This window comes from Bacillus rossius, chromosome 3, assembly GCF_032445375.1.
Source record: "Bacillus rossius redtenbacheri isolate Brsri chromosome 3, Brsri_v3, whole genome shotgun sequence".
Taxonomy (NCBI): domain Eukaryota; kingdom Metazoa; phylum Arthropoda; class Insecta; order Phasmatodea; family Bacillidae; genus Bacillus; species Bacillus rossius.
The window spans coordinates 11,201,836-11,227,419 of NC_086332.1; the positions used below are offsets into that span (position 1 = coordinate 11,201,836).

Here is a 25,584-nt window from a genome sequence, read left to right on the forward strand (position 1 = left end):
TCAAATTCGTGTTCTGTTTTCGTCTTCGCTCTTTAGATACTAAGAATCCTAATGTAAAACAATACTCAGCATAGCCAATACGAAAGAAAATTTGCCCTTTTTTTTTCAGTATTGTCACCACTCCCTTTAAAAATCCTCAAATAATTGGAACAATAATATATAGCTTTATGGCACTTCACAGGAATAAGATCCTAACTGATTTGCCTTGGTTTCTTACTAATGATACGAAAGTAAGGGAATAAATTAACGAGATAATTAAAGTAGGAAACCCGGATGTTTTAAGGTACAGTGTAAGTAACGAAAGAGAGAAATTTTCAAACTCTTAGGTTTTCCTCTTCAATCTCAAAAATATTCGTGCCCATGAAATCTTAACATAAATAAACGTAACAAAGCTATGTTAATAATTTAATTATTTTACTTTAAAAATTGTAATGTGTTTTTGTTCTTATTATATTATTGAAATAGTATCTTTATATTCTACAGTTTGAATAAAAAAAATTCCAGTCTTTGTTAATTAATTGCATATTACTAAGAAATTTTCTTTGAAATAATAAATTCGAACTTTGGAATATAATCTAATCATACTCAAATACACAACGATAACATGCTTTACACAATACATAATGCTCAATTACAATTCATTAATTTCATTTTTTAAAATAGTTTTTGTGTTAAAAATACAAGGTCTATGTCCAGCAGTTATCCGTCACAATATGGTTGTTATGTTATAGTTTATGTTTGAAGGACAAAGTTTTTGAAAACATCCCTAGTACTAGCACTCCAGCTCGAGATATTTTGACGTACACTAAGTGAGCCGGAATTTTTCTTCTTCACCAAACCAAGTTTAAACTGATTTCGTCATTTGTTACGAAGCTGTGGAAACTCGATGACATTCGATCAGTCCTTCGCTGTGTCTCCTGAAACAACAACAAAAAATATATAGCCTATATTAATTACTCTTGTGGTGTAAAACAATATCTTAGACAAATGAAAAATAATTTTGTAAATGAAATAATATCTCCTGTTAACACGTATTCGGGAAGAGAAATCACAAAAAAATGTAGTGTACTCGTGGTATTAAATGGTTCATTCATTACTTATTATAAGTCATAATGACAACCCGAGCAAATTGTACAAAGATGTTAGTACATAATTTAAACGAGTAACGTAGAATTGATTAGGTTGTTGTTTGATTATAATATATTTTTTAAATAAAATATGTGAATTTTTTTATATGCAAGTAAGTCATGAATTATCCTATGTTTTGCTTTCTTAATGTTGTGAAACGTTTGAAGATCCGGCATTATCCACTAATCCGGCATGGCCGTGGTCTAGCACACGCCGTAGCAAGGCCTAGTCAAGGGCGTATCTGCGTCAGCGAGGCGGGATGTTAAAGTGCGACGCCCGGTGATGTCGCCTCTGGATTGGCGCGAAGTCTTCTCGTCTCGTCTACACAGGACAACCACGTGTGAGATTATCAAGTACCTTGAGTCCTTTTCAAGTGTTTCATGCTTAGCATTTACTTTGAAAACACGCATTTTAACCATTTACAATCTCCTAAAAAAAAAAATACAGTTTAAAAACGAAACACGGGAAATTATTGAATGCATTTCGTAAACAGGCTCCACTCGGATGGTCTGAGAAGTTTATAAATTGCGTGATTTGGAAGTTATACTTCTTTGGGTATGTTATGCAAAAATAATGAAAATGAATTTTTACCATGCGCGCTCAGCATGCAACAAAAATTTTAACAGGATGAAAAAAAAGGTACATACAAATAAAACATTAGTGACTGATACTGAACACAGGTCCATATGTTAAAAAAATATTTAATTATTACGAATATTAGTGATAGAAATTGTGTTTATAAACTTTATTCAAATGTGAGGTTATTTTCCCGTTTTTTAATTTATTTCCATTATAAATGATAAATTATTACATTATTATTTAATAAATATTTAAGGTAAATATATCTAAATAAACGTTATTTATGTAGATTAATTTTCATTACTAATTAAAATTCATATTAACGACGAAAATAAAACCGATGTGAGTATTATATACGTCCCTTTTAATTAAAACATATCTTGAGTAATAGAAAAGAAATTAAAAACATTGCAAAAAAAATTAACACATTTTTAATATGGCGTAAACGGCCCACCTCAACAGTTTTCCAACAAAGAAATATCAGGTAGGTACACTGTCGTGAATTAACAGTCATTGCTTACATAGTTATATATAATATGTAATTAATTGCATGCGCGTGTTCGTATTAATATTAAATATTTGGTATTTATTTCTTTTTTAAAAATTATACTTTAACAACCATATTTATAGTATCACTCCAGTCCTTTTATTATTTTATTTCTATTAGCTATTTGCATGCGTAATTACAGATAGTTTTTGACGTGATAACGTCTTATAAATCGATGAACGCCGGTTGCACGCACGAAAAAATGTCACGTTCCGCCTGAGCCGAGCGTGCAGGAACTGGCCAACCACCGTGCGAGAAAATCTACCATAATATCGAACAGGTTAAGGCGGACTTTTTAACTAATTGTTCGTGATTATATTTAAACAAATTATTTAAATTAAATTTACAAAAAAACTGTAAATAATATTTGAAAATTAAAAAGTTTGCAATTTTTCATCAATGTTATCTTATGACGTTATCACGTAAAATTATCGTCCATAAACCGACTTTACAGACAACCCCCCTTTTTACACGCTTTATATTAGCTTCACCTGTGTGTTTGTTTGTATGTTTGTTTGTATGTATGTTTGTAACCGACTCCTTTGGGTGCGATTTTGACCCACACTAAACAGCCAGATTTCATTGAAACTTTGTAGATTTATCGAGGACCGATGACAATACACTAATTTGATAAGATAATTCCATTAATCTATTTGAAAAATAAGATTTTTGTCAATTTATTGGTAAAATGAAACAAAGATATATATGTAAAGAAAACCATTTTGCTCATGTGCGAACTCTTTTCTTTCAGTTTGTCTTGGCGCGATGTAAACAAAGCCTACTAAATATTGTGACATTTAATTAAATGAAAAGTGAGAGTGGGTTATGATTATTGTGAACAATATACCTACTTTCTTGAAGAGAATATTATCTATATTTGTAAAAATATGAAGAAAATAACCTGAAATAAGGGCTTTAAATGTTGTTTCTTTCGTTAAATAGAGAAACACAATTACGTATTTGTTTAATTTTACCAATCAACCAAGAGTGAAATATTATTATAAAACAACATTTTATGCAAATATTTCACGAAACATGGAAAAATTGAAGTTTGATTTTGCTGTGAAACCAACAGCAGATGGGAAATCAAACACCATATGCATAACCTCAATAGCTACACCTGATGGGCAGATTTTAAAATTCTACTCGAACACCAACCTGCAAATTAACACCAAGCAGTTACAAATACTCCAAATTATGCCAAGGTCAGTAACTCATTAAATAAAAGACATCAAACACGGAAAATATGGATAAGTTTGATAGATGTTACATCAAAAACATATTTGGATAGAGAGCAAAACTTACAGTTTAAGGATTTTTACTTGGAAGAAATTGTGGAAATAATTTTTAAAATAAGCTTAAAACAATAAAGAATGAAAAATACTAGTATTATTGTGAAAAAAGCGTGGGGCGCTTTGTATCATATTTATCGTACATCGAGCGCCCGATGGTAGAGCAGCCGACATGTCATCGGAAGGCTCTGGGTTCGAATCCCAGTCCGGTCTATCCGAATTTTTCTCACATATTGTATACACTCTCATTGAGCAGGTCCTTTCCTCATCCTTTCTCAATCCTTATCCTTCTTCCCAAAATTCCTGTTACGTAAATGTGGAACGCTTCACGTAATAATTAATCCGTAACTCCCATCCTTTCCTGATTCACAGCATTAATTTCGTACAGTATGTAAGACTGGTCGATATCACTTGTTCGTCAATAACCTTATACCATTAAGACTCACTGTATATATTGATAACGTTAAAATTTTTGAATGGCTTCTAAAATCGAGATTTGACTATCAATACAGCTGTACACATTAATAATTTGTAAAATAATTACAGTTACTTATAGTTATCACGGAATTAATAGTAGATTAGAACAAATAACAGTTTTAAAAAAATTAAAAAAAACGCTTTTATAAATAAACAAAACTAAAAAGTAAAAAATAAAAAAGAGTATAAAAAATTTAAAAAACACGCTTTTATAGATAATCCAACTAAAAAATAGAAAATAAATTTCAATAAATTTAATTTATAAATAGTGTAAAATAAAAAATGTATTTTTTTAAAAAAAGGCGTGGGGTGCTTTTTAAGATGATATCAAAATGATAATCCTTCTACTCATATCTGTCGGTAAAATAATTATAACTATTGACACCATGCACCCCACGGTTTTTTTTAAATAAAATACATTTTTAAATTTACACTATTTTAAAATTAAATTAATTAAAATCTATTTTCTATTTTTTAGTTGGATATTCTATAAAAGCGTGTTTTTTAGTTTTTTAAACTCTTATTTATTTTCTTTTTTTTTAATTGAGACTTTAGCAACCATATTTGTAGTATCATGCCAGTCCTTTTATCAGTTTATTTCTATTAACTATTTGCGTGCGTAGTTAAAGAAAGTTATTTTTTGTGACGCCAAGCAAATAGGTATGAGTAGAGACTGGAAAAATTCGCGCTTTAGATGACCTCTAGGATAGACTCCACAAACCTCTACATACTCAGGCAAATGCCACTTGCTTATCGGCTATTGACTCGTGATACTTGTCAACTGGGACGCTCGCGATTCGATACTTTTTTTTTTGGTTGAAGGTTTCCCATTATTGGCTAAAAGTCCTTCAGATAAACTGTGAGCCAATCACAGAAGCAATACAAATGTACAGTTGTTTGGATTGTAGCATATCGTGAAATGAATCCGCGAATATTTCCGGTCTCTAGGTATGACGTAGGGACCGGAAAAATTCTCGGATTCAATGCCCTCTAGGATAGCCTCCATTATCCTCTGCATTTTTCAAGTAAACGTGGGTGTTCATTGGGTACTAAATTGTGAGTCGTCTCCACTGGGTAGCTTGTGATTCGACGCTTCTTTGGTCGATAGTCTCTCATTGGCCCAGAGAGCTCAAGTTAAACTGCGAGCCAATAGCAGAACCAGCAGAATTGTACACATGTTTGAATTATAGCATATCGTGAAATGAATCCGCGAATATTTCCGGTCTCTATGTATGAGTCGCAGCGCGCGCACTGAGCCAACACCGCCGAGACCCAAGGCCTTGCCACATGTGCGTGACGTGACGGGCTCCAGGCTACAGGGCGGGAAATTTGAATATATATACTGTATAGAAGTCGCGAGTGGATAGGATTTACTCTACGTTTTTCAGAAGCGTATGAGAGCAGCTTGGGAACTTCACCGCTGCAGTGCGCTGCCGCAACGCCCTGTATCGTCTTAGTTGTTATTTACACGTTAGAGCGCAGTGCTGTCGCCCGCTGTCATTCCCCGCACCCCCCACCTATCATTCACTGCAGCTCGAGGTCGTTCAACAGGAGGGGGAAGGGGTGTTTGAAGAGTTCGACACTTGTCCGCTAGGGACCACCACAAGTCGGTGCCCTAGAGATGGTGGCGATTGCTTGCGGTGAATTAACCAACTACCTCAAAACCGTATTAGAAATGTTTAACCTGGGCTGGCGACTTCTATACAGTATATACATTCAAAGGCGGGAAGGCCTGGCAGTCTCGGTGGTGTCGGCTGAGCTCTGCCCACCGCATGCGAGCCGGCGGCCACCGCGGTGCGTCGCCAGGCTGCCCGCGGCGGGGGGCTGATGGACGGAGGTCACCAGGTGTGCCCGCAGGTATCACCTCCGGCGCAGCGGCTCCGGCAAGCAGCCGTCCCCTGCACAGGCACACACCACCTGCTGTCGCGACACACCTCCTTCCCCGACGTCCGTCGTCCACATCCGCGGTGCAGAATACGTCAAATCGTAATATGTTCTTGCAGATTATCTTATAGCTAGGGACCGGAAAAAATTCGCTGATTCAATGACCTTTAGGATAGCCTCCATTATCCTCTGCACTTCTCAAGTAAACACGCGTGTTCATTGGTTACTAAATTGTGAGTCGTCTCCACTGGGCAGCTTGTGATTCGACGCTTCTTTGGTCGATAGTCTCTCATTGGCCCAGAGAGCTCCAGTTAAACTGCTAGCCAATAGCAGAACCAGCAGAATTATTCACATGTTTGAATTTCAGCCTATCACGAAATGAATCCGCGAATTTTTCCGGTCTCTACTTATAGCCTATAGAGAAATTTATTAAGGGTTATATATATTACTTAAAACTACTCTGGATATAATCCTTTTTCAAGGTTTGCAAGAGTAGTACATTTTAATTGTAGTACACAAATTATAATAGACACGCACAAGATTATATATATTATATTATATTATACAGTTTTTATTATATAATAAATCAGTTCCTTTAATATGACTTATTCAAGTTTCCAGGGTATAGCTTTTCCGTTATCATTTTATTCCTTTTTTTTTTAGAGAGATCTGGTTTGTATTGCTTGTTTAATACTCCTTATACATCCTTTCAAATACAAGAATTAAATTCAATCCGACTGTTCGATTACGCATACACAAGAATAACAGCCAAGAAACTTGTGTAGGGATTCGCAGATAAATTTTCGTAATTATTCCGTATCGGAAAATAAATCTTCCATCAATGATTGTTCGTGTATCCAGCTGTCGAAACGTTCAAGCCACTCAGATAATTCAAAAATGTAGCTTCGCCATATGTCATAGGTCTTATTTCTTACTATGTCTTAATATGTCCTTGCAAAGCTTCCTGTGGACTTGGGAGCCCGCAGCGATGGGAAGGCATTGGGTCATGATCACGCGCCGGATAAACGACAAGACATAAATCACCGCGATGATTTAGCGCAGTTAACATGTTTAATAACATTTATTTCCCCGCCGCCGGGCGTCGCGACTCTTGCAACGTGCTGGCGTGCGTCTTGCAACGTGCTGGCGTGCGTCTTGCAACGGACCCGGTTTAAACTAACGTTGGTCACGGCTGGTCGTGTGTGCATTCCGCCGAGGTTAACGTGATCATGTTAATGCGATCGCATTAATCGTGGTCAATTTCTAAGGAAAAAAAAATTGTAAAAACAAAATTCTTATCGATATAAACACGTAAATCCGAAATGCCCTCGAGTGTTAAAATTTCAAATTAATTAATGTTAATGTCATTTGAAAAAAATATATATTGCAGTGTTTTATAACGTCCAGCTACCACAGGCGTGGATCCTGGGCGAAGCCCGCTTGCCTTTTTCAAAAATCGTGACCGTTGAAAAACAGGTTTGATGAACGTAGACGTTGAAACTATGTTTTATGAAAAACTTCCTGTATTGTTTTTAAGGCCGACACACATGGCCGACACAGGGGCAGAAAAAAAAACCACATACAATCGCCCTATCCAGAGATGAATTGTGTCGGTTGAAACCGGCACGTTGAAAATCTCGGGCCATCGGTCACCCCTCCCCCACCCCTTTGCGAAATCTACGGATTTGCTTCCTCTGTTTTATACAACATAATAAAGCATTACACTGCATTACATAGTACCCAGACAAATCCCTCCGCCAGTTCAGAACGGCCATGAACCACCTCCCGCCGAACCAAGAAATAGGTCTCAATATGTCATCCTTAAGGTGTCCGGGCCTGGTGAGGTTTCCCGTGTTGAGTCAACTCAAGCCGCAGGCTTCACTCCTGGCGGAACTCCCCGGAATTATACAGGGTGTCCATAAAGTCTTTCCCTCATTACAAACATTAATAACATGAAAACTACAACTGCTAGCATGTTATTAATGTTTGCAATGAGAGAAAGACTTTATGAACATTCTTTATATATATAATACGATATTAACGATGATGCTACCTGGTTTCTACAATAGAAACTCATTCCAAGCAAAAATTTCTTTAGCGCGAGAAACAACTTTGATTGGCTTGCAATCAAACCATATTATCTGTCGTGGCAAAGAACATTATTATACGAAAGTACGTTTGCATTTATCGTTTCACGTCGTAGCACCACGCTCCACATTTCTTGGTGATGGATACTTATTTTTTTTTGCGTGTATTTGTTATTACTTTTACTTATTTCTAAAATTTTAAACCGATTTCTCCCTTGATTTGTTTTTATGCCACAAATATTTTCAATTGATATTAATTTAGTGTAATAAGTCTTTGTAACTATCATCACTTGCGCGACTATTTCGCCCATGATATTACATTTTATTGCTGGCTGAACAACAAATGTAAATGAGGTATACAGTTAAAATTTCGGAGATAGCCCTTAAAAACCAATTTAATGAATAAAAAGCAAACAAAAAATTAACATGGAATGCGATACAACGCCTTAAGTTTCGTACTTAAGAAAAAAATATCCGGGTTCGACCCTGTCGATATTTGAACCAGGATCGACTTGTTTTTATTATTATTACTATTATTTTACATCACCAAAAGAAACAACCTTCGCACTCCTAAATTTACTTCTTTTACACAGATTGACCATTTTTCTTGCCAGTATTCATTGACTTGGACGAACTTGTAACGAGATTGTATGGTAGGAAATGCCTTAAATCTACGAACACTGGTTACAAATCATTCAGAGATCTTAGTATATTAACGACTATCTTCGTAAATTTACACGATTACAAAATAATGTTCTTGGTATATTAACAAAACCTTTCAAAAACTTGTCCTTTGTCCACGTGTTTAGTTTATCTTTGTTTAGAACGAAACATACAACTCGCAAATCAAAATCTGGGATAGTTTCTAAGAATATTAAGTGATTTGATATTATGAAGAATTATTCGTTTATTTGAGGTTAATTCTTCGTTGACAAGTCCGTAAATTTACTGTGATTTCTAACCGTAAAGTCGGTTCCTTTCTCTGTTTTCCTGCATTGTTGTGTACGTTTACGTCTCTAAGTTAAAATATAAGAATTGAGGATTAATTGTACTTAAACTAAAACACACCGAGAAACAAATACATACAACAGTTGATCAAGCTTGAAAAAGCCACTTGTTTGGGAATGTGCTGCTAAATAGCAAAATATTTTGTCAAACAAGCAATAGGTACCTATAGGATCATGGCTTCCACGACCATTAAAAAAAGTTTCTTGGCTTATGGTTAGGGCCATGAAAATTTCCCGAAAAGATCCCGAGAGTAGCTGGATGTTAAAACACTGTAGCATCGTCTGTGTTTCGTGATTGGGTGAGTTACTTTGAGGTGCATGTCGATTGTTACAACAACCAATCACACTAATTCGGTGTGGAAGCAAACTCGTCCATAGTGGCTCGTGCAAACAAGGCAACGATTTCTCTCGCAGACGACCTCCAATCACAAGGAAGAAACCGCTGGTGTGGGTATACCTTGTTGCAGTCTAGTAGGCGTTCAGATTTTTTCGCGAAAATTTCCTGCCCCTACTTATGGGTTGTAGCTGCATCGAAGTCAGAGATTTCACCTACATTTCGGTCGACCTTGCTGTTGCCATATTCAGGGCAGCAACTGTAGTACCTTCGACGCGTTTATAACACAGAAGCCAAGCAACGTCATGCAAAATATGACCTGCACATAAACCCATTCGAAATGTTTACATCTAGACCGAAGTAAATCGTGGCCAAAGCAACCAACAAATACTTCTTAGTCCTGCGTGGGTGTAAAAAAAGCCTGGCGTTTCGGCCTCCCTTGGTGATGCAGCCATCATCAACGATGGCAAACAACTCAAACCATAACCTCATCTTAGCCACGTTTTTAAATGCTTTTCGCGACGATTTTCTCATCGCGCACATTTATGCAACACGTTAATAATGTACACTGGGAATGGGTTGAAAACATTCTGGCGGTACTTTCCACCCACTCCCAACTTTTTATTATTTCACGTAACTATAAAAATCTTGGCTGTAATATCATCACCAAAATCCATTGAAATACAATTCCAACACTTTTTTTGCATTCAAATTCTATCTGCGTTGTTTACATGCAGTTTTTACGCTAGACGCATATTGAGTTGTGTGGCGCAGTAGAGCAGAACAGAACAGGAACTTTGTGACGCAGTTGTCCATGTATAATACAGCAGTTTCGTGAGGCAGTTGTCAAAGACATGGCCTTGTTTTGTGGAATATTTCATGATGAAATCAAAATCGAGGTTTTGGCTGACTTCCTAGATACGAGCTCTGAGTCAAAAGTATTATTATATTATTACTCCACTTACAGTCAAGTCATGTGTTGTGAACTGATGTAGTAGTAGGGGAGACCGGGGCAAGTTGACGATGTTAAGCTTTGAAATGGCCTTTAACAGATAAATAAGCATATATAATATCTAATTTGGTACCAATACGAAGTACATACTAATTTCTACCTAAATATGTAAAAAGGTTGTATTACTTTGCGTAGTTCCGAAGTTATTGACAAGAAACCAATTAGTTAACACATTCGTCATCTTGCCCCAGGAGTGGGGTAAGTTGACGAACCTATTGGGGTAAGATGACGAAACCAAAATATATATGTTTATGGACAAAGTAAACAATAGTTTTATAGATATCCTACACTAAACAACGTGCAGGATGTAAAGAAGATATATTGTAACATATTTGAACGACTTTGATATAATTCCTTGACTTCATAATTGGAAAAGTTTTCGTGCCACCACTCAGAACATGTAGAACACTGAATCCAGTCTTCATTTGGAGGTTCCACGAAAACTTCTTCACATGCAGGGCAAGAAACGCTATTTAGGCTTTATGGTTTTGCTACAGAATGATCAGAGCTTTGTTTTTCAGTTTTCTTAGTTTTTCTTTCATTTTTCTTCTCTTCAGTCTGCCTCTTCTATCTATCTCTACGTCACTCCAACGCCTCCTTTCCGTTTTCCGCTTATAATATGCCTAGGCATCTACAAAAAAATCAAACAAAATTGTTACGACTATTAACACAGGAACTATTTATAATATTTTATAATTTCATTATTATTTTTATTTTACTTAAATGTTCGTCATAATTGTACATCATTGGTTTAGATAACACATATAATACAAAATAATGCTCACACTGTCATTACCTATGGCAAGTTGACGATTGCAGGGGCAAGATGACGAATTCGTCATCTTGCCCCCGTCAAATTGCCCCAGCAGCCGTATTTTTGCTTTACCAAAATCACGAACAACATTAACAAATTTTCTTCAACAATCTATACACTAAAATACTCCCAAAAGTCAGCATTTCATTTTACATATATAAACATTTAAAACAAATGGACTCTTTTCTCGTAATAGCTTAACATACGTACCTTCAATATTACAACAATGGCTCACGAAACAGACTGCCTCTCAAAACTGCCACATTCAAACTGACTGGAAAATTCCGCTGCACCTGCCTAGTAGGTGCAGATGGTGACACACAAGGTCACAGGTGCGCCAACCGTCTATCTGTGTTTCTGGATTAGTTACATACGATTCGTCATCTTACCCCGTTCGCCAACTTACCCCGGTCTCCCCTACATCGTTGGGTGGTTACGCACTAATTCCACATTTTTTTTTTAGAAATTTTTCATTTTCACAATATAAAACGCAATAAAGTACTAACACCAACTGAGATATAAATGTAAGCGTTTGAGACAGTTTCTGTGTGAGGTCCACAAGTGGCGTTGCAGGATGCTGACTTGCTTTGCGCCTCAGTTAGCGGTGTTACCCTCCCAGACACGAGTCACAGAGACTGAGTTGCTCTGTCTGAGACAACTTCATGTCGCTATGCACCTGGCCTGAAGGTTTATCATAGCAACGAAATCTGCCCCCCCCCCCCCAAAAAAAACAACTATATATATATACATCAAGCAAAACTTACCCGTGACACTCGTGTTGAAATGTTCGTGTGCTTTGCAGTATCTGGTCTGCTCCGTCATTTCTTTTTCGTTGCAAGTGTAGAAGACTGTTTCTAGTCCATGCTGAGGAGACAAAATCTTTTCTTCCTGGCCATCCGGTTCGAGATAGCCCTGAAGTAAACCACAAAAAAAAAATCACTTACAAACATGTCTTTGTGCATGCATTTTAAAACAAAATAACCAGATAACTACTACTAAAAATGTTTCTGTTTAACACAATAAATATCGTAAAACATAATTGTATAGCATGAAATAATATAAAGGTTTGTATTGTACTTTCATTGCAAGTTTTTTATGAGAATATATTGTATTTGTAAACTAAAATATGGCATTTATATCACCAGAACGTTAATCACTACACGACAAGAGAATTTTCTTGCTTCTCAATTAATAGTAATGCATTATATTATGTGTTTATCAATATTTCTTACACAATGTTGCCGATGTGTAGTATAACCTTGTTACCTAACTGTTGAAGCAGTTGTCGAGAATGTGTCTCGAAGGGAATTTATATCGTACCAAAAACTAGCAGAATAATTTTTAAGTTCTTAAATTTCTAAATGCACATTTTGGTCAACGTTTTTCACAGGTATACCAGTGCATCTATTAGAAAAACGTATGTAAAAGCTGAACTACATTCACTCACCACAGCACGCGCAAAGCAAAAACGCACGGACACTGAATGCACACAAACAGCTAACAGCAGCCACATTAGAAAATAGCACAAGCACAGCAAAACAGCATGAGCACAGCGCACAGAGAGTTGTCGAACTTCTAACTTTTCTCTTTGCTGTCAGCCGATTTCTGTTTTCGGCCAATCAGCGTAGGCCCTATGTCAGCGGAATATAATAAAAGCTTTGGTTTTTTAATATGTGCATTTCAACAATAAAAATGAAACTAACTCGAGTATGTATTTACGAGCTAATTATTTGTAGTTTATTACTCCAAAAGTTAAAAGTTTTATTCTTAAATGTTAAAAACAAAGGGATGAAATAAATTGCTTAGATTTAGGCAAACAACTGCTTCTGTAAATAATAGCTGACAAAGTTCAAACATTTCAAACTGAAAGTTTCGACAGAAGTTAAATGATGTTGGAATGATTCTAAATGCTGTGTTGTGTGCGAATCTAGCTTGGACTTCTGTGCTGTGCGTGCAACTGTGTTATTTATATCGTTTGCGTGCTATCACGAATGTAGCCTAAGATTAAACAAAACTTTAGCCACATAACCTCTCTACATCTGGCAAAGAAACGTTTTCTTAGGTTTATCTTACTAAATATTATACATTTTTTTTATGAAGTTATGATATACTGGATGTGTTAGAAACATTTATATTTTATTTTTACAGCAAGATATATATAGTTTTTAAATTTTATTTTACTATTATAAGCACAATAAAACTATTTTGAGAGAACTTAGAATTTAAATTTTGTCTGAAGGAGTACATTGAGACACAAGTACGAATAAATCGAATTATTTTACTGGTCATAATAATTTAGCATAATCACTTCCCTACGTTACAGTAGGTATATAAAGTATGTCCTGGGACACCGGCTCACGGCTGGGGATTCAGGGATTCGAGGCGGCCATCTTGGATTACGTCACTTCCGGCGGCCATCTTGGATTACGTCACCTCCGGTGGCCATCTTGGATTACGTCACTTCCGGTCGCCATCTTGGATTACGTCACTTCCGGTGGCCATCTTGGATTACGTCACTTCCGGCCGCCATCTTGGATTTGACTTTAACCTTTGACCCCGAAGACCATTTTGTTTTCTAGAACATTCCACCTTATTATGACGTCATGTCCGCCATCTTGAAAATCCTTATTTATTATCCGATTTTAATTTAAAAAAATAAAAATTAATAATTTAATTTTAATTAAATGTTACAATTATCTAGCACCACACTCCTATACATTACGTTTACATCATCGAGCGCCCCACTCTTCTACATTATGATTACATCATCGAACACCCCACTCATCCCTGTCGCAATTTTTCGTAACACCACCATGTTTAAAATAAATTTATTATAAAAACAATAATCTAAACCATTATCGTCTGCTGGAGGCAGCCATCCTGGATTCCGCCATATTGATTTCATCCGATGATGTCATCACCATCCTAAAGCACCTTAGTGTATGTAAGGCCGACTTTCTATCCCGTACCAATGTTGTTATGATCCTTATAGACCATATAATCCTCAGTCATTTTGTTGTTGTGACAACCATTTATTCTTAAAGGCATAATCATTTACAGGTTTTAACTAACATATATGTTATTATTTCATTGCTGCGGATGCGATAGTTAAAGTAATTATAATTTTAAAAAATATAAATTTATTACTCCATCTTAGCGGACCAGAAATTTTTCATAGTCCGTGTTTGCGTACTCGTGTTTAAAAGCTGCATGGAAGCAGATATTTAGGTGTTTGCGCATAATATCATTTCTAAACAAGTCCGTGTTTGCGTACTCGTGTTTAAAAAGCTGCATGGAAGCAGATATTTAGGTGTTTATGTATAATTACATGACCATTTTACAATATCAAATTAAGTATAAGTACCTTGAGGAATAAAGGTTCTTTATTTTAAATAATAAGCAGTATGTATGTATTATCATATTTATTTAAATAACCTCGAACACTACAAAAACAAATTCTGGATTAAAGAAAAATACATACACATCAAACGAATCTATACAACAAAAAATGAAACCATATAGCAAAAATGGAAACTATACAACGAAAATGGAAACTATAAAACAAAAAATGGAAACTATAAAACAAAAAACGGAAACTATAAAACAAAAAAACGGAAACTATACAACAGAAATGGAAACAATACAACAAAAATTGAGACTATACAAAAGATTGAAACTATACAACAAAAAAAACTGAAACTATACAACAAATTGAAACAGCAACACCCAAACTATTTGCAGAAAAAAATTATTCGTCGTCTCCTATATAGCCGTGGGGGATTGTGCGGATACCATCCTCGCAGATACGTCGCTTATCATCCTCCCACGTGATGGCCAGCTTATTACTATACTCACTATACAGCACATGCTGCCTCGACCGTATGGCTCTAACGCCTGCCCTCCTTGTGCGGTGGTCTTGCAGGGCATCCAGGTAGTCACCGAATGTGATGCGGTTTTTGACCACACAACGCTGGATGCCCTTGGCCTTTTTCTCGACCTTGCCACCGCACTTGTAGGCATAGAGTTTGGCCCGTAGACTGACAAACTCGCTCATTACTTCTCCTCCACACTCGTCCTTGAATTTGCCAACAACCTTTTTGTTGACTGGGGAGAAGCAAGGGTGGTCGGAAGGGTAGCAGCTTGTGTCGAACTTCGCCATTAATGTGAAGTCGGCTTTGAGGTCATGGTAGAAGTCCTGTGTATGGATCTCGTAGACAAAACTGTCGGTGTCCATGTATGCTAGATGAATATTATCATTGTATCGGGGTTTCATAGTATTGTAGTGGAAGTCGTACATAAGTGTTTTGGAAAGGTCGAGTACTGCTAGTCCGGCATAGATCGGTTTGTCAAAAATGATGGTCTCATGGTTCAGGTGGACAAGCGTTAAATTCGGTTCATACATCGTGCGGTCCTTGAAGGATGGGCGACACACCAGTTTCTTAAATCTCTTCTCGGAGCACACCAGCTCCATTTTGAGCCTCCGCCTCTTGTTCTCCATAAGTTTCCCGAACGTGGAGTTCACAGCCAACTTAAAGAACTCCTTCTCGAACTCGTTGGCTGCTGCTTTGCGTTTGTTGGTGTTGAGCTGAATATACGGCTCCAACCATGCCGACTGCTCAAACTGAAGGACTCTGTGTATCTTAGTAACCATCAACCCATATGATACTGCTTGCTGGAGGTTTCTGTAGTGTACAATGTAATGTTCCTTATTTTCCAGCGTTGTCATGAGTTTCGATTGCTTTGAGCCAGGCGGACATTGATTCACGGGAAGAAACGGCAGGTCTTTGTGACTTTCATGGAGCTCGGGAGGGTACTCCACATCACACTCGATAATGTACCCGATAGGAGAATCATCCGGTACAGACATAACATCAATGGATGTGTCTGACCATTTGAAATGACGAATGGGGAGCGGCAGAGACATTGCCCACCCATACAAATTATTGGCATCAATGTACTCCAGATAGGTGGATGGCTTGGATGCATCATATGTCTCAGGCACGTAGGTGTTATTAGCCACACAATGCCTCTTGATGCTTTGCGCTACACCACCGCGAATACCTGCTTCCACAAACATGTACATGTCATAATCTGTCAGAAGCTCGAGTTTTACACCTGTGGTACGAAGCATCGCGTCGAAAGCGAATCCTGGACAAGAAATGTAGTGCGAGGACTGTACGTGTCCAAGCAAAGACTGCGAAAATTCTCGAACACATCCGTCAGGATCAGGACATCTGTCTTTAGGTACAAGTCAGCGTACTCCCCCAAAGTAGCACACTGAAACGTGTCCCAGACTTTCCCTGCATGAGCATACTCCATCTCTGAAATCCCTGAATCAGTCAGACTATTGTAGAAATCATCGATAGGTGGAAGACAAGTATCGTCTAGTCGAACAAAAGAATCTACAAAATCGTATGGGAATACTCCTTTGCGGGTAACCAATTCCAGCTCATCAGGAGCGAAAAACTCAGCAGTACTGACAAATTTGTCTGCAGGCAAGAACTCAGCGAGCGAAGCGAGACCACGACTCATGAAGCGGAACGTATCTACAAACTGAATGCTGAACTTATCATGTAACTTCTTAGAAAAAGTTATCAGCTTCTCCTCTGAATTCGGAATTATGAAAATTTCTTTAGTGTCGTACCCTAACTTCCTGATAATGAAGTTCTGGTCGTAGGCCAGGTTGTGGAAGAACACAATCAACTTTTTTGGTCTGCGCCTGAGAAGGTTGCAGTCGTTACATGCAGGCCCAATAAATTCGCCGGTGAAGTGATTATGATCATGGACTTTCTTTGAATTTCCTCCGAACTTTCCTCCACAGTAGCAACAACATCTTGCTTGCAGAAAAGCGGTGTTTTGAGCATGCGTGAGCGGAGTCATTGGAACAGATGTGGAAAAGATTTTCTGGACATCATGTCCAATTTCCACAATGCGAGAAATGAACTTATCTTCTGCGTCACAACCCCTATACACTTCAGGCTGTGAAGGAAGTGAAGAAGTGAGGTGTGCAGGGATGATGGTGTTATCCACTTTCATGTAAATGCAGTAGCTATATGCCTTATGCTTTTGATACTGCAGCGTGTATGGCGCATCAGGATTCGGGTGACATGTATGGATTTTCTCTAGAATAGCCTCAAAGTCGCAATATACCACGATAGGCATCTTATCGGCATGGTGGAAGTTTTTGAACTTCAGAACAGGAGGCTGACCATTTTCATCAAGCTGTGGCATTTCCATCCTAACAGCGGCATGCTGTTTGCAGAGCTCACTGTGTTTTGCCAAACACTGAAGACCCGTGAGTCCACTAACCCTATCCTTATCATCATAATGCTTAAAGCATCTTTTGCAAACATGAATAGCCTCAGTGTGTGTAGTGAGTTGGGAGCGAACCAGGGCAGAAAATTTTTTGATGTAGGTGAAATGGGACGAATCGTCATTGACCAAGAGCAGCAGATCGAAATGATGTCCTTTTTCTTCAGGAGCGACTCGTGCAGGAACAACATTCAGATTCTCGTCGATACTGTAGATGTTGATGGAGACTCCGGGGTTCTGTTTTTCAAACAGCGGTATTTGCTTGATTGGAGTAGGGAAGTCAATGTTGTTGAAATTGAATTTATCTTCCAGGTCACGGTAGCGCTGGTTGACACGTTCTGGGTGCTCGCCTTCAACGTACTTCACAAGAATCGACCACTTAAAGCACATGTGATCTTCGAGGTTCTGCGGATTTATCACTGCATGTTTTGACTCGATGGTGGTAGGCAGTTCGATGTAGGAGCTGGCACGGAGTGGATCAAGCTTATTTATGCGAAGCTGTAGTCGCTTGACTGCTGACAAAGTCCATCCGGATCCCTTTCCCATGTAGTCTTCCTCCTCCTTGCAGATCTTAGAGATGGATTCAGTAACTGCTTCCTCCACCTCATGAACTGCGTAGAGGGGGGCATTCATGGTTTTGAATGCCCTCTTGTCTTCGCTGGCATCCATAGGTTTTTCGTAGTCGCACTCAAGCACTATATTGAACTTCAGTGGACCATTCTCCTCAATCTCCTCCACAAGTTGGCTTATTATTTTAGCCTTGATGGAGTCCAGGTATGCACAAATGTCCTTAGTAGAACTTGTTGTATTTATTGCCACGTACGTCTTCAAGTTACCCTTGAAACCCACTTCGGCAATGATGAAGCCGTGGGTGTTGGCTAAACCAGCCCCGGTAACCAGCTTTGTACGGCTGGTCGAAGGCTTGGGCGTAACTGCAGGCTTGAGTGCTGCCATCCTCTGCTTTTTGGTTGGAGGTGGAGCAGGACCCTTGCACACTTTGGTATGTGCTTTTAAAGTATCTGCTCTGGAGAACTCCTTAGCACAGTTTTCACATGAATGTGCTTTGCGGTTAGGGTTTAGTCCGCAAGCCGACTTCTCATGACGTCTGGCATCATTAGCATAGGTGAAGGTCTTGTAGCAGAAGCTACACCGGGTGCCCGATGTCGTAGGTACAGCACCGGTACATGTAGCCAGATGCTGCTGCATCTTGTCGGTGCGTGTGACCATCTTTCCACACAGGTGGCACTGCTGGAAGTCACGAAGCTGGTTGTCAGCACACTGACGCTCGTGACGGTAGCGGTTGTGTCCCAGTGAAAACACAGCAGGGCAGAAACGACATTTATGCGTGGTAGATGCCATCACAGCTATCTGTAGTCCGGTCTCAACGTACGGAACACGCGAAGGAAGCTCGACGTACGGAGAACTATAACAAAATACATAAACAATGTAGCTAGCTGTTAACACGAAAACAAACATAACCTCAAAAACCCTAGTCCTCAAGCTTACTAACCTAAACTGATAGCGATGTTACTAAATAAAAAAAAAGTTGCAAACATAACCTCAAAACTCTAGCCATCAAGCTTACTAACCTAAACTGATAGCAATGTACTTAACTAAATAAAAAAAGTTGCAAACATGCCCTCAAAACTCTAGTCCTCAAGCTTACTAGCCTAAACTGTTAGCAATTTTACTAAATAAAAAGTTACAAACATAACCTCAAAGCTACTCCTTCATGTACAATCCTAAAAAATGGTAGAATATTTAAAGTACTGATTAAAGTTAAAGCTGAAAAATTATTCAATGTTAACTAAACATGTTCAAAACTAGTCTAATGCACAACCTAACAATGCTAGAATATTTAAAGTACTGTTAAAAGTTTAAGCTAAACAATTCCTGCTTACCCACGCATAAGTTTAAGTCCAAGTCCTGCTGACATACACTAAAGTTCAAGTACAGAGAAGTAGTTAGCTGAAAAATATTACTGATAGCTTATACAAAAAGTTCAAGTACAGAGAAGTAGTTAGCTGAAAAATATTCCTGCTAGCTTATACAAAAGTTTAAGTACAGAGAAACAGTTAGTCGAAAATCCAAAGCTGAAAAAAATATTCCTGCTAGCATACATAAAAGTTAAAGTATACAGAAAAAATTAGCTGATAACCTAAAAGAAGTTTAAGCTGATAACCTACAAAAAAGTTTAAGCTGAGAAACTAATGAAACATGTAGCATACCTCAGAAAATGGTGCAGTGGAGCTGTAGAAGGAGATGTAGTGTTGGCGGTAGGAATCGTGGTAGCAGCGAAACTCACACACGAACTCACTCAAACTCCAAACTCACAATGAAGCTCCGACCCTCTAATCCTGTCCTTTTATAGTCGCGGACCTCCCAATACAGCCAATAGGAACAGAGTATTTTTACCGAACCTACCAATAGGAATGTAGTATGTGGAGGGGAAGTACCTTTGTCTTCGGAAAAACCCGGCATGACTCATGCGCAGGTCGTGGCAGGTCTATGAGAGGTGTGGAGCAGATACCCTACCACTGGTGAGTCGGGTAAAACCACTAATGACCTAGGTGATAAGGCGGCGAGGCACTGCATGCATCGTGACTCATCACTCAGGAATGTCGTCTCGCAGTGCTGAGGGGGGCCCGAACAATATACGTGACCGTGCATGTCGTAGCAGGTCCATTAGTCCGCGACTTTGTGGCGCCATGAGGTGCTCAGGAATGTCTGAGCCTGCCACAAACAGCTCGTCAACAGTCCAAGCACTCGAGCTGCAGTCATGACGCACATGCTACAAAAGGTCTGCGACTTTGTGGCGCCAGCCGACACTCGAGCAGCTAAATGATAATACAGGTAATGCAAGGAAATAAAATAAATCGGGTAAGTTCAATACATTTATTTTAAAGTAAGAACACATTACAGACATTTTACAAACAATAAACTTATTCCACATTTATTAACTCCGACATTCTTTTAAATATATTTTGCATTTCATTGCGTACAATCAGTTGAACATCCGCAGTATGCAGGGCTGCTGGTTCGAAGAAAGTACTTGTATTTTTCAAATTGTTTTTAGCAGGCTTGCGAGGATTCTTTTCTTTCTGGTACACTTTTCGCATGTTGGAAGTTTGATCTTTCATGGTTTGAATACCCACTTCGCTCGTAGTAATACAGTTTGTTGCAGGATTGTAGAACTGTATAGTAGCACATTCGGGAGAATGAAGAGGCAGTCTTTCTTGATTTTTTGCAAACTCAATTACTTGATCGATAGAACTCGGTAGCACTGTTTGTTCCCTCATGTAAAACACAGGGCACTGTCCGTAAATTTGGCAGCTAACAATATTTTGACAATGTTCGTATGAAGTCAAGTCATCGGAAACCAAAGTATGAAATAAACTGTCACATGTCTCCGTATAGCTTTTTATGTCCCCGCCATTCCAGTATGAATAGCTTACCTGGGATAAAGCATGTTTCACACTAACGTACGGATTAGCAGGATGAAACGTCTGCATTCTGAGGCTTCCAAACTCGTACTGACCGGCTTTTTACATATACCGATCGGCTTTTACATATAACCGGTTAGAACCTGTCTGTATGACTCATCGCTTGAAAAAATAGTTAAGTAGTCGTCGAATACATTCACAGAAACCATGATAGTGGTGATGACAGTTACAATCACAATTAATATCTGTAGAACTTGTTTCGGCATTAGGTTCATTATTTGAGGAATTAATATTGAACACAGGACATATAGAAGAATCGCAAGTTTTAGTTTCAAATATTTTTATTGTTGATTTCTCTCCATGCAAGTAGCCGACATGACAACCATCATTACATTGTTCAGAGAACACAACATATCCATCCACACTATAAGTAATGGTTTTATGACCCTTTAATAAAATCACATAATCCATGTCCTCACTGTAGCGCAACATTTTACGTACTGAGACATTATTATGTAATACACACTATTTTAAATAATTTCATGTATTTTCTTGCACCATCCACGACTGTGCGGTGTTGAAGGTGTGTCTTGTTCAGGCCTGTCATTGTCGAAACACTCGGTGCATGGCAGGCAATCCACTATGTTCGGATCATTTTTCAAATTTGTAGACAAGTAGTCGAATACCCACTTTATTTGATTGGCTGCATACACCAGCAAAAATTCTTTAGGTAAGTAGGGTAGTTCTTCTGTCTTGTCGAGTTCAGTAAGCATACCGCACTTCCCAAATGCTAGAATGGCAGACATTGTTTTTTCGTAGCACATTTTTTGTCGTTGCACAATCAGGTTAGTCTGACACATCCATGGAATTGTCGGAACTGGAATCGTCCTCGTTGTCAGAAACAGCCCAAGTCGGCTTATCGGCCAGCCATTCGTCCAAAGCTTTCGAGTTACACTCTGCACACTGCAACCTCTTTTTACGCCGTTGACATTCATGTAATTTATCGGTATATTTCACAACAAGGTATGCAAGTGGCGGGCAGCAAAACTCGCTTTGTAGGTCGACAATATTAACACTATTTACAGTACCTCGACAAATTTTCTGCAGCCAGAACTTCTGTTGACGGTCAGCCACATAGATCGTACCACTTAGTAGATTTCTTACAGTGTTACCGATCTTGCGGAATGGAAGTCCACCTTGACACCAGCGAAGCCCATGTTGAGTGCAGGATAGTCGAATGTTGGTTTTCTTGCATCGCTGATGAAGGTAGTTCCAGTCGTATGGTGGCTTAAATGTTTTTACTGTAGTCACACCATCTTTACCCGTAAATGCAAGTTCTTTAAGAACGAACCCGTTCTGTGAGTTCAGTCCTTGCACGTTACACGTCATTCTGATACTGACTCATCCGTTTTGAATTCGCTTCCATATATAACCTCGGAACTATTTTTTTTTTGGCACCATTTCCACAGAACCCATGTATTCATCCGCAAGCTTGTTTCAACCTGCCCACAGTATTCTTTTCGAAGTTGTGCAAGCGAGGGACAGTCATACTCCTTCTGAATATCTATTATGTTAATTTCCGGTTTACAGTACTTATTTAACAGGCGTTTTTGTTCGATCCCCGCCACATGTACATCACCAAATAAAATCTTATTGAAATAGTTTTTAATTTATTCATGTGGAATATCGCCATCGTCCCATCTGAGGCCATGAAAATTTTTCGTAAGCCATTGGTTTGTAGACTTTGATTTTTTGTCCAAGTCGTTCCATTCAAATGGAGATTTGAATACATAGGTAATTGAATTTCCGTTGCTGTAAGTTATACTAAGTTCTTTCACTACAATACCAAACTGGGACTGGAAGGCTTGTATGTTACAGTACATGCTCGCTCGGGTGTTTAGACACGACTGATGTAATCACACTAATATTTTAACCATTTTATCCCTCGAGTTATTTGTGGCTAAACGATCGTGGATTATGAGAGCATAAGCTTTCGTGTCTCTAGGAATATTTTCAGAGGCTGTAATTTCGATCCTACAGTCAATTATATTTGAGTTAATACGATCGTCTTGTGCGGAAACATCAAAAACTAGAAGGGGTGCCATGTTCTTATATTTTTCCGGGTCAAGTGTAGCAGATGCTTGTCTACCAAAATATGCTTGTTGAAATCTTGAATACATTTGATACGCCATTAGGAACAAACCATTATTAAAATTAGCATTTAAATCCAAGTAGGGATATGCCTGAGAATTGAGAAACACTTTAACATTTTTTATATTAACGTGGTCGAAAATAGACTTATCGGCTGTTATCGTGTTTTCCCTCTCTTTCTGAAAACCTAATATAATGAATCGCGGTCTCTCTGATCCAAACGTAGATTTCACGTTCCAGTTTATGCTATGTGACTGAGGTAAACTCGGATAGCTTTCCAGCGACCACGATCTAAAAGCAATTTCAATATCTTTCCCCTTTTCTACAAACTTTAGCAGTCTTATTCGTTCTTGAGTTTTAACCTCCAAATGTGGCATCATCCACTCGATTGTTAATAATGATAAAATCATATTTTCTGGATTTTCTTCAGCTGCTAGTACGGCATTATTCCATGTATTTGCAAGAGAAAATACTAGTTCTTGCTTCGAGTTTATTATGATGTGTTTGTAGTCGTCTGCGAATCCTAGGATTGTGGCTAGCGGTATGCAAATTTCAAATCTACCACCTTCGTACACAGCTACTTTGAAATTTTCTTCGATACCCCAACCCGACATCTTTGCTACAGACAATTCATTCCTCGTAAGATTTAAATAATTCTTTATAGTACTTGTAATTCCGGGATCCCTGACAGAATCAAGTTCGATCCCATTTAAATTATATGATATTTTAGAAAATAAGTGTAGAACACCATTTCGAATGATTTGTGTAGTTGTCGGGTGTTGACCATTACTCTTTAAAAGCACACCTCTTATTCGAATGAAAGACTGACTCGGAAGAGTATACACATCTTCGTTCTGAATAGTTATTATAACTTCGGAAGATTGTAAATACGGTCCTGAAATATAAGGAGAGTAGCTATGTATCTCCGACTTTGTGATTGAATCATCAAAGCTAACCCCCTCATTAAGATTGAGGATTTCTGACTCCATACTTGCTTACTTTATATCCTAGACCGCGTAGAAAGGTCTGATTAGTAGTTGTTAACCCTCTGACCTTCTTTCGCAAACTAACTATTTTCTTAGTTATGTTCGCGCTTTTATACTTTCTGTTAAAATTAATTCCCATCTTTCTTCAAGTGCAGTCTCAAAGTAATCTGTTCTCCTCTAACATGTATTGGTTTTCCGTTTTGATCTACGAGCTGAACTGTTATTTCACTGACTGACTTAACTATCACCGGAATATAGATTGCAGTTTTTGGTATTTCAATCAAACGGTAGCCTGGAGGAACATTTATTCCAAACTCGTGTATCGTTGTAGTTGGTTTACCGTTTAAAAAGGAAGACCCCACCAAATTGCAATTTACTCGAACAACATTTACTGGTAAAATATTTACTGAATTAATAGATTCGTGAACTTTCCCCGACTCGTATATTCTAGGCTCGAAGCCAAAAAGCGATCCTATGCTACTGTGACCTTCAAAATCTATATCGCAACTGCTAACTAAAATACTTTTCATGGTATTTATATTCCCGGTAAGAATTATTGTTTCATTCGGTTGTAAAATATTTTTTAAGTAATCTTCAATATCGCTAATTTCGTAACATCCAACGGGTATTTTTATTTCTTTAAAATTGTTTTCATCAGACTGTCTGTATCTGAAAACATTATTCGTTTCGTCGACATTAGCTATAGAATTAAAAGTTTGTAAATCCGTCAGCGTAACTGACCAGTTTCCGTACAGTTGTATTGGTGGAAAGAATATAGAACTTAATTCGCTGCTCGTGCCAGACAATATCGCCGTAATACTCATGTTTGTAACTAACTGACTAATAAATTTACATGCAGCTGTTTATATACTTTTTTACACGTGAAAAGTTTTACCTGTAGAGTTTTCAAAGTATCACAGCACTCTAGGAAATAAAGTAGCAAGCTGTGGTTGCATAAAGTTGTTAGAGAGGTCGTTAAATAACCTCCTGGCGTGTCACAGCTCGTTGGGGAACGTGTGCGTATTTCGTGTACGTCAGAGTTGCGGAATGCGCACCCCAGTTTGTGGAGACTATCATTAGTCGCGCAGATGTTTCACGTAAGGTTTGGTGACGACACACTGGTGACTGTCTGCGGCTGCTACATGAAATATTTCACGAATATTTCGACAGAAATATTAAGCATAGTTTTCCGCAAATTTCAGAGTTAAAATTTTGTTCCCTATTGTAATTGTATGATATTTTTACGCCTTTTAAATAAATTACGAGTTCTCTTGGAGGCTTTAAATCCCCGAAACTATCAAAGTAAATTACTTTTTTACCTCGTTTCACATATGCCGTCCAGTGAGTACCTTCGTTACTTTTACTATCTAAATTAACAATCGAGGATTCGTTAACATTAGGTTTTAATGGAAGTCCATCTCTCATAAACACACCTCTAAAGTTCTTGATTTTTAGTTTATGGGCGTATTTTATTAATTCCGCGTTTGATAATGCGCGAGTCGATATTGAATTTATTACTTCTTGTTTTTTC

General features: G+C 38.1%; 1 protein-coding gene across 2 annotated transcripts in view; it reads right to left on the reverse strand.

Moving 5' to 3' along the window:
• Positions 1–568: 568 nt before the first annotated feature.
• Positions 569–25,584, reverse strand: part of LOC134531392 (furin-like) — a 158,438-nt gene continuing 133,422 nt past the window's right edge. The window contains exons 4-6 of one of the 2 annotated variants that reach the window (XM_063367095.1): positions 11,926–12,073; positions 5,793–5,921; positions 571–917 (exon numbers count right to left, since the gene is read on the reverse strand). In XM_063367095.1, coding sequence (XP_063223165.1) covers positions 5,884–5,921; positions 11,926–12,073 — 186 coding nt within the window. In that variant the 3' untranslated portion in view covers positions 571–917; positions 5,793–5,883. Of the gene's footprint in view, positions 918–5,792; positions 5,922–11,925; positions 12,074–25,584 lie in introns of both variants that reach the window. The other variant, XM_063367096.1, reaches the window with a different exon arrangement.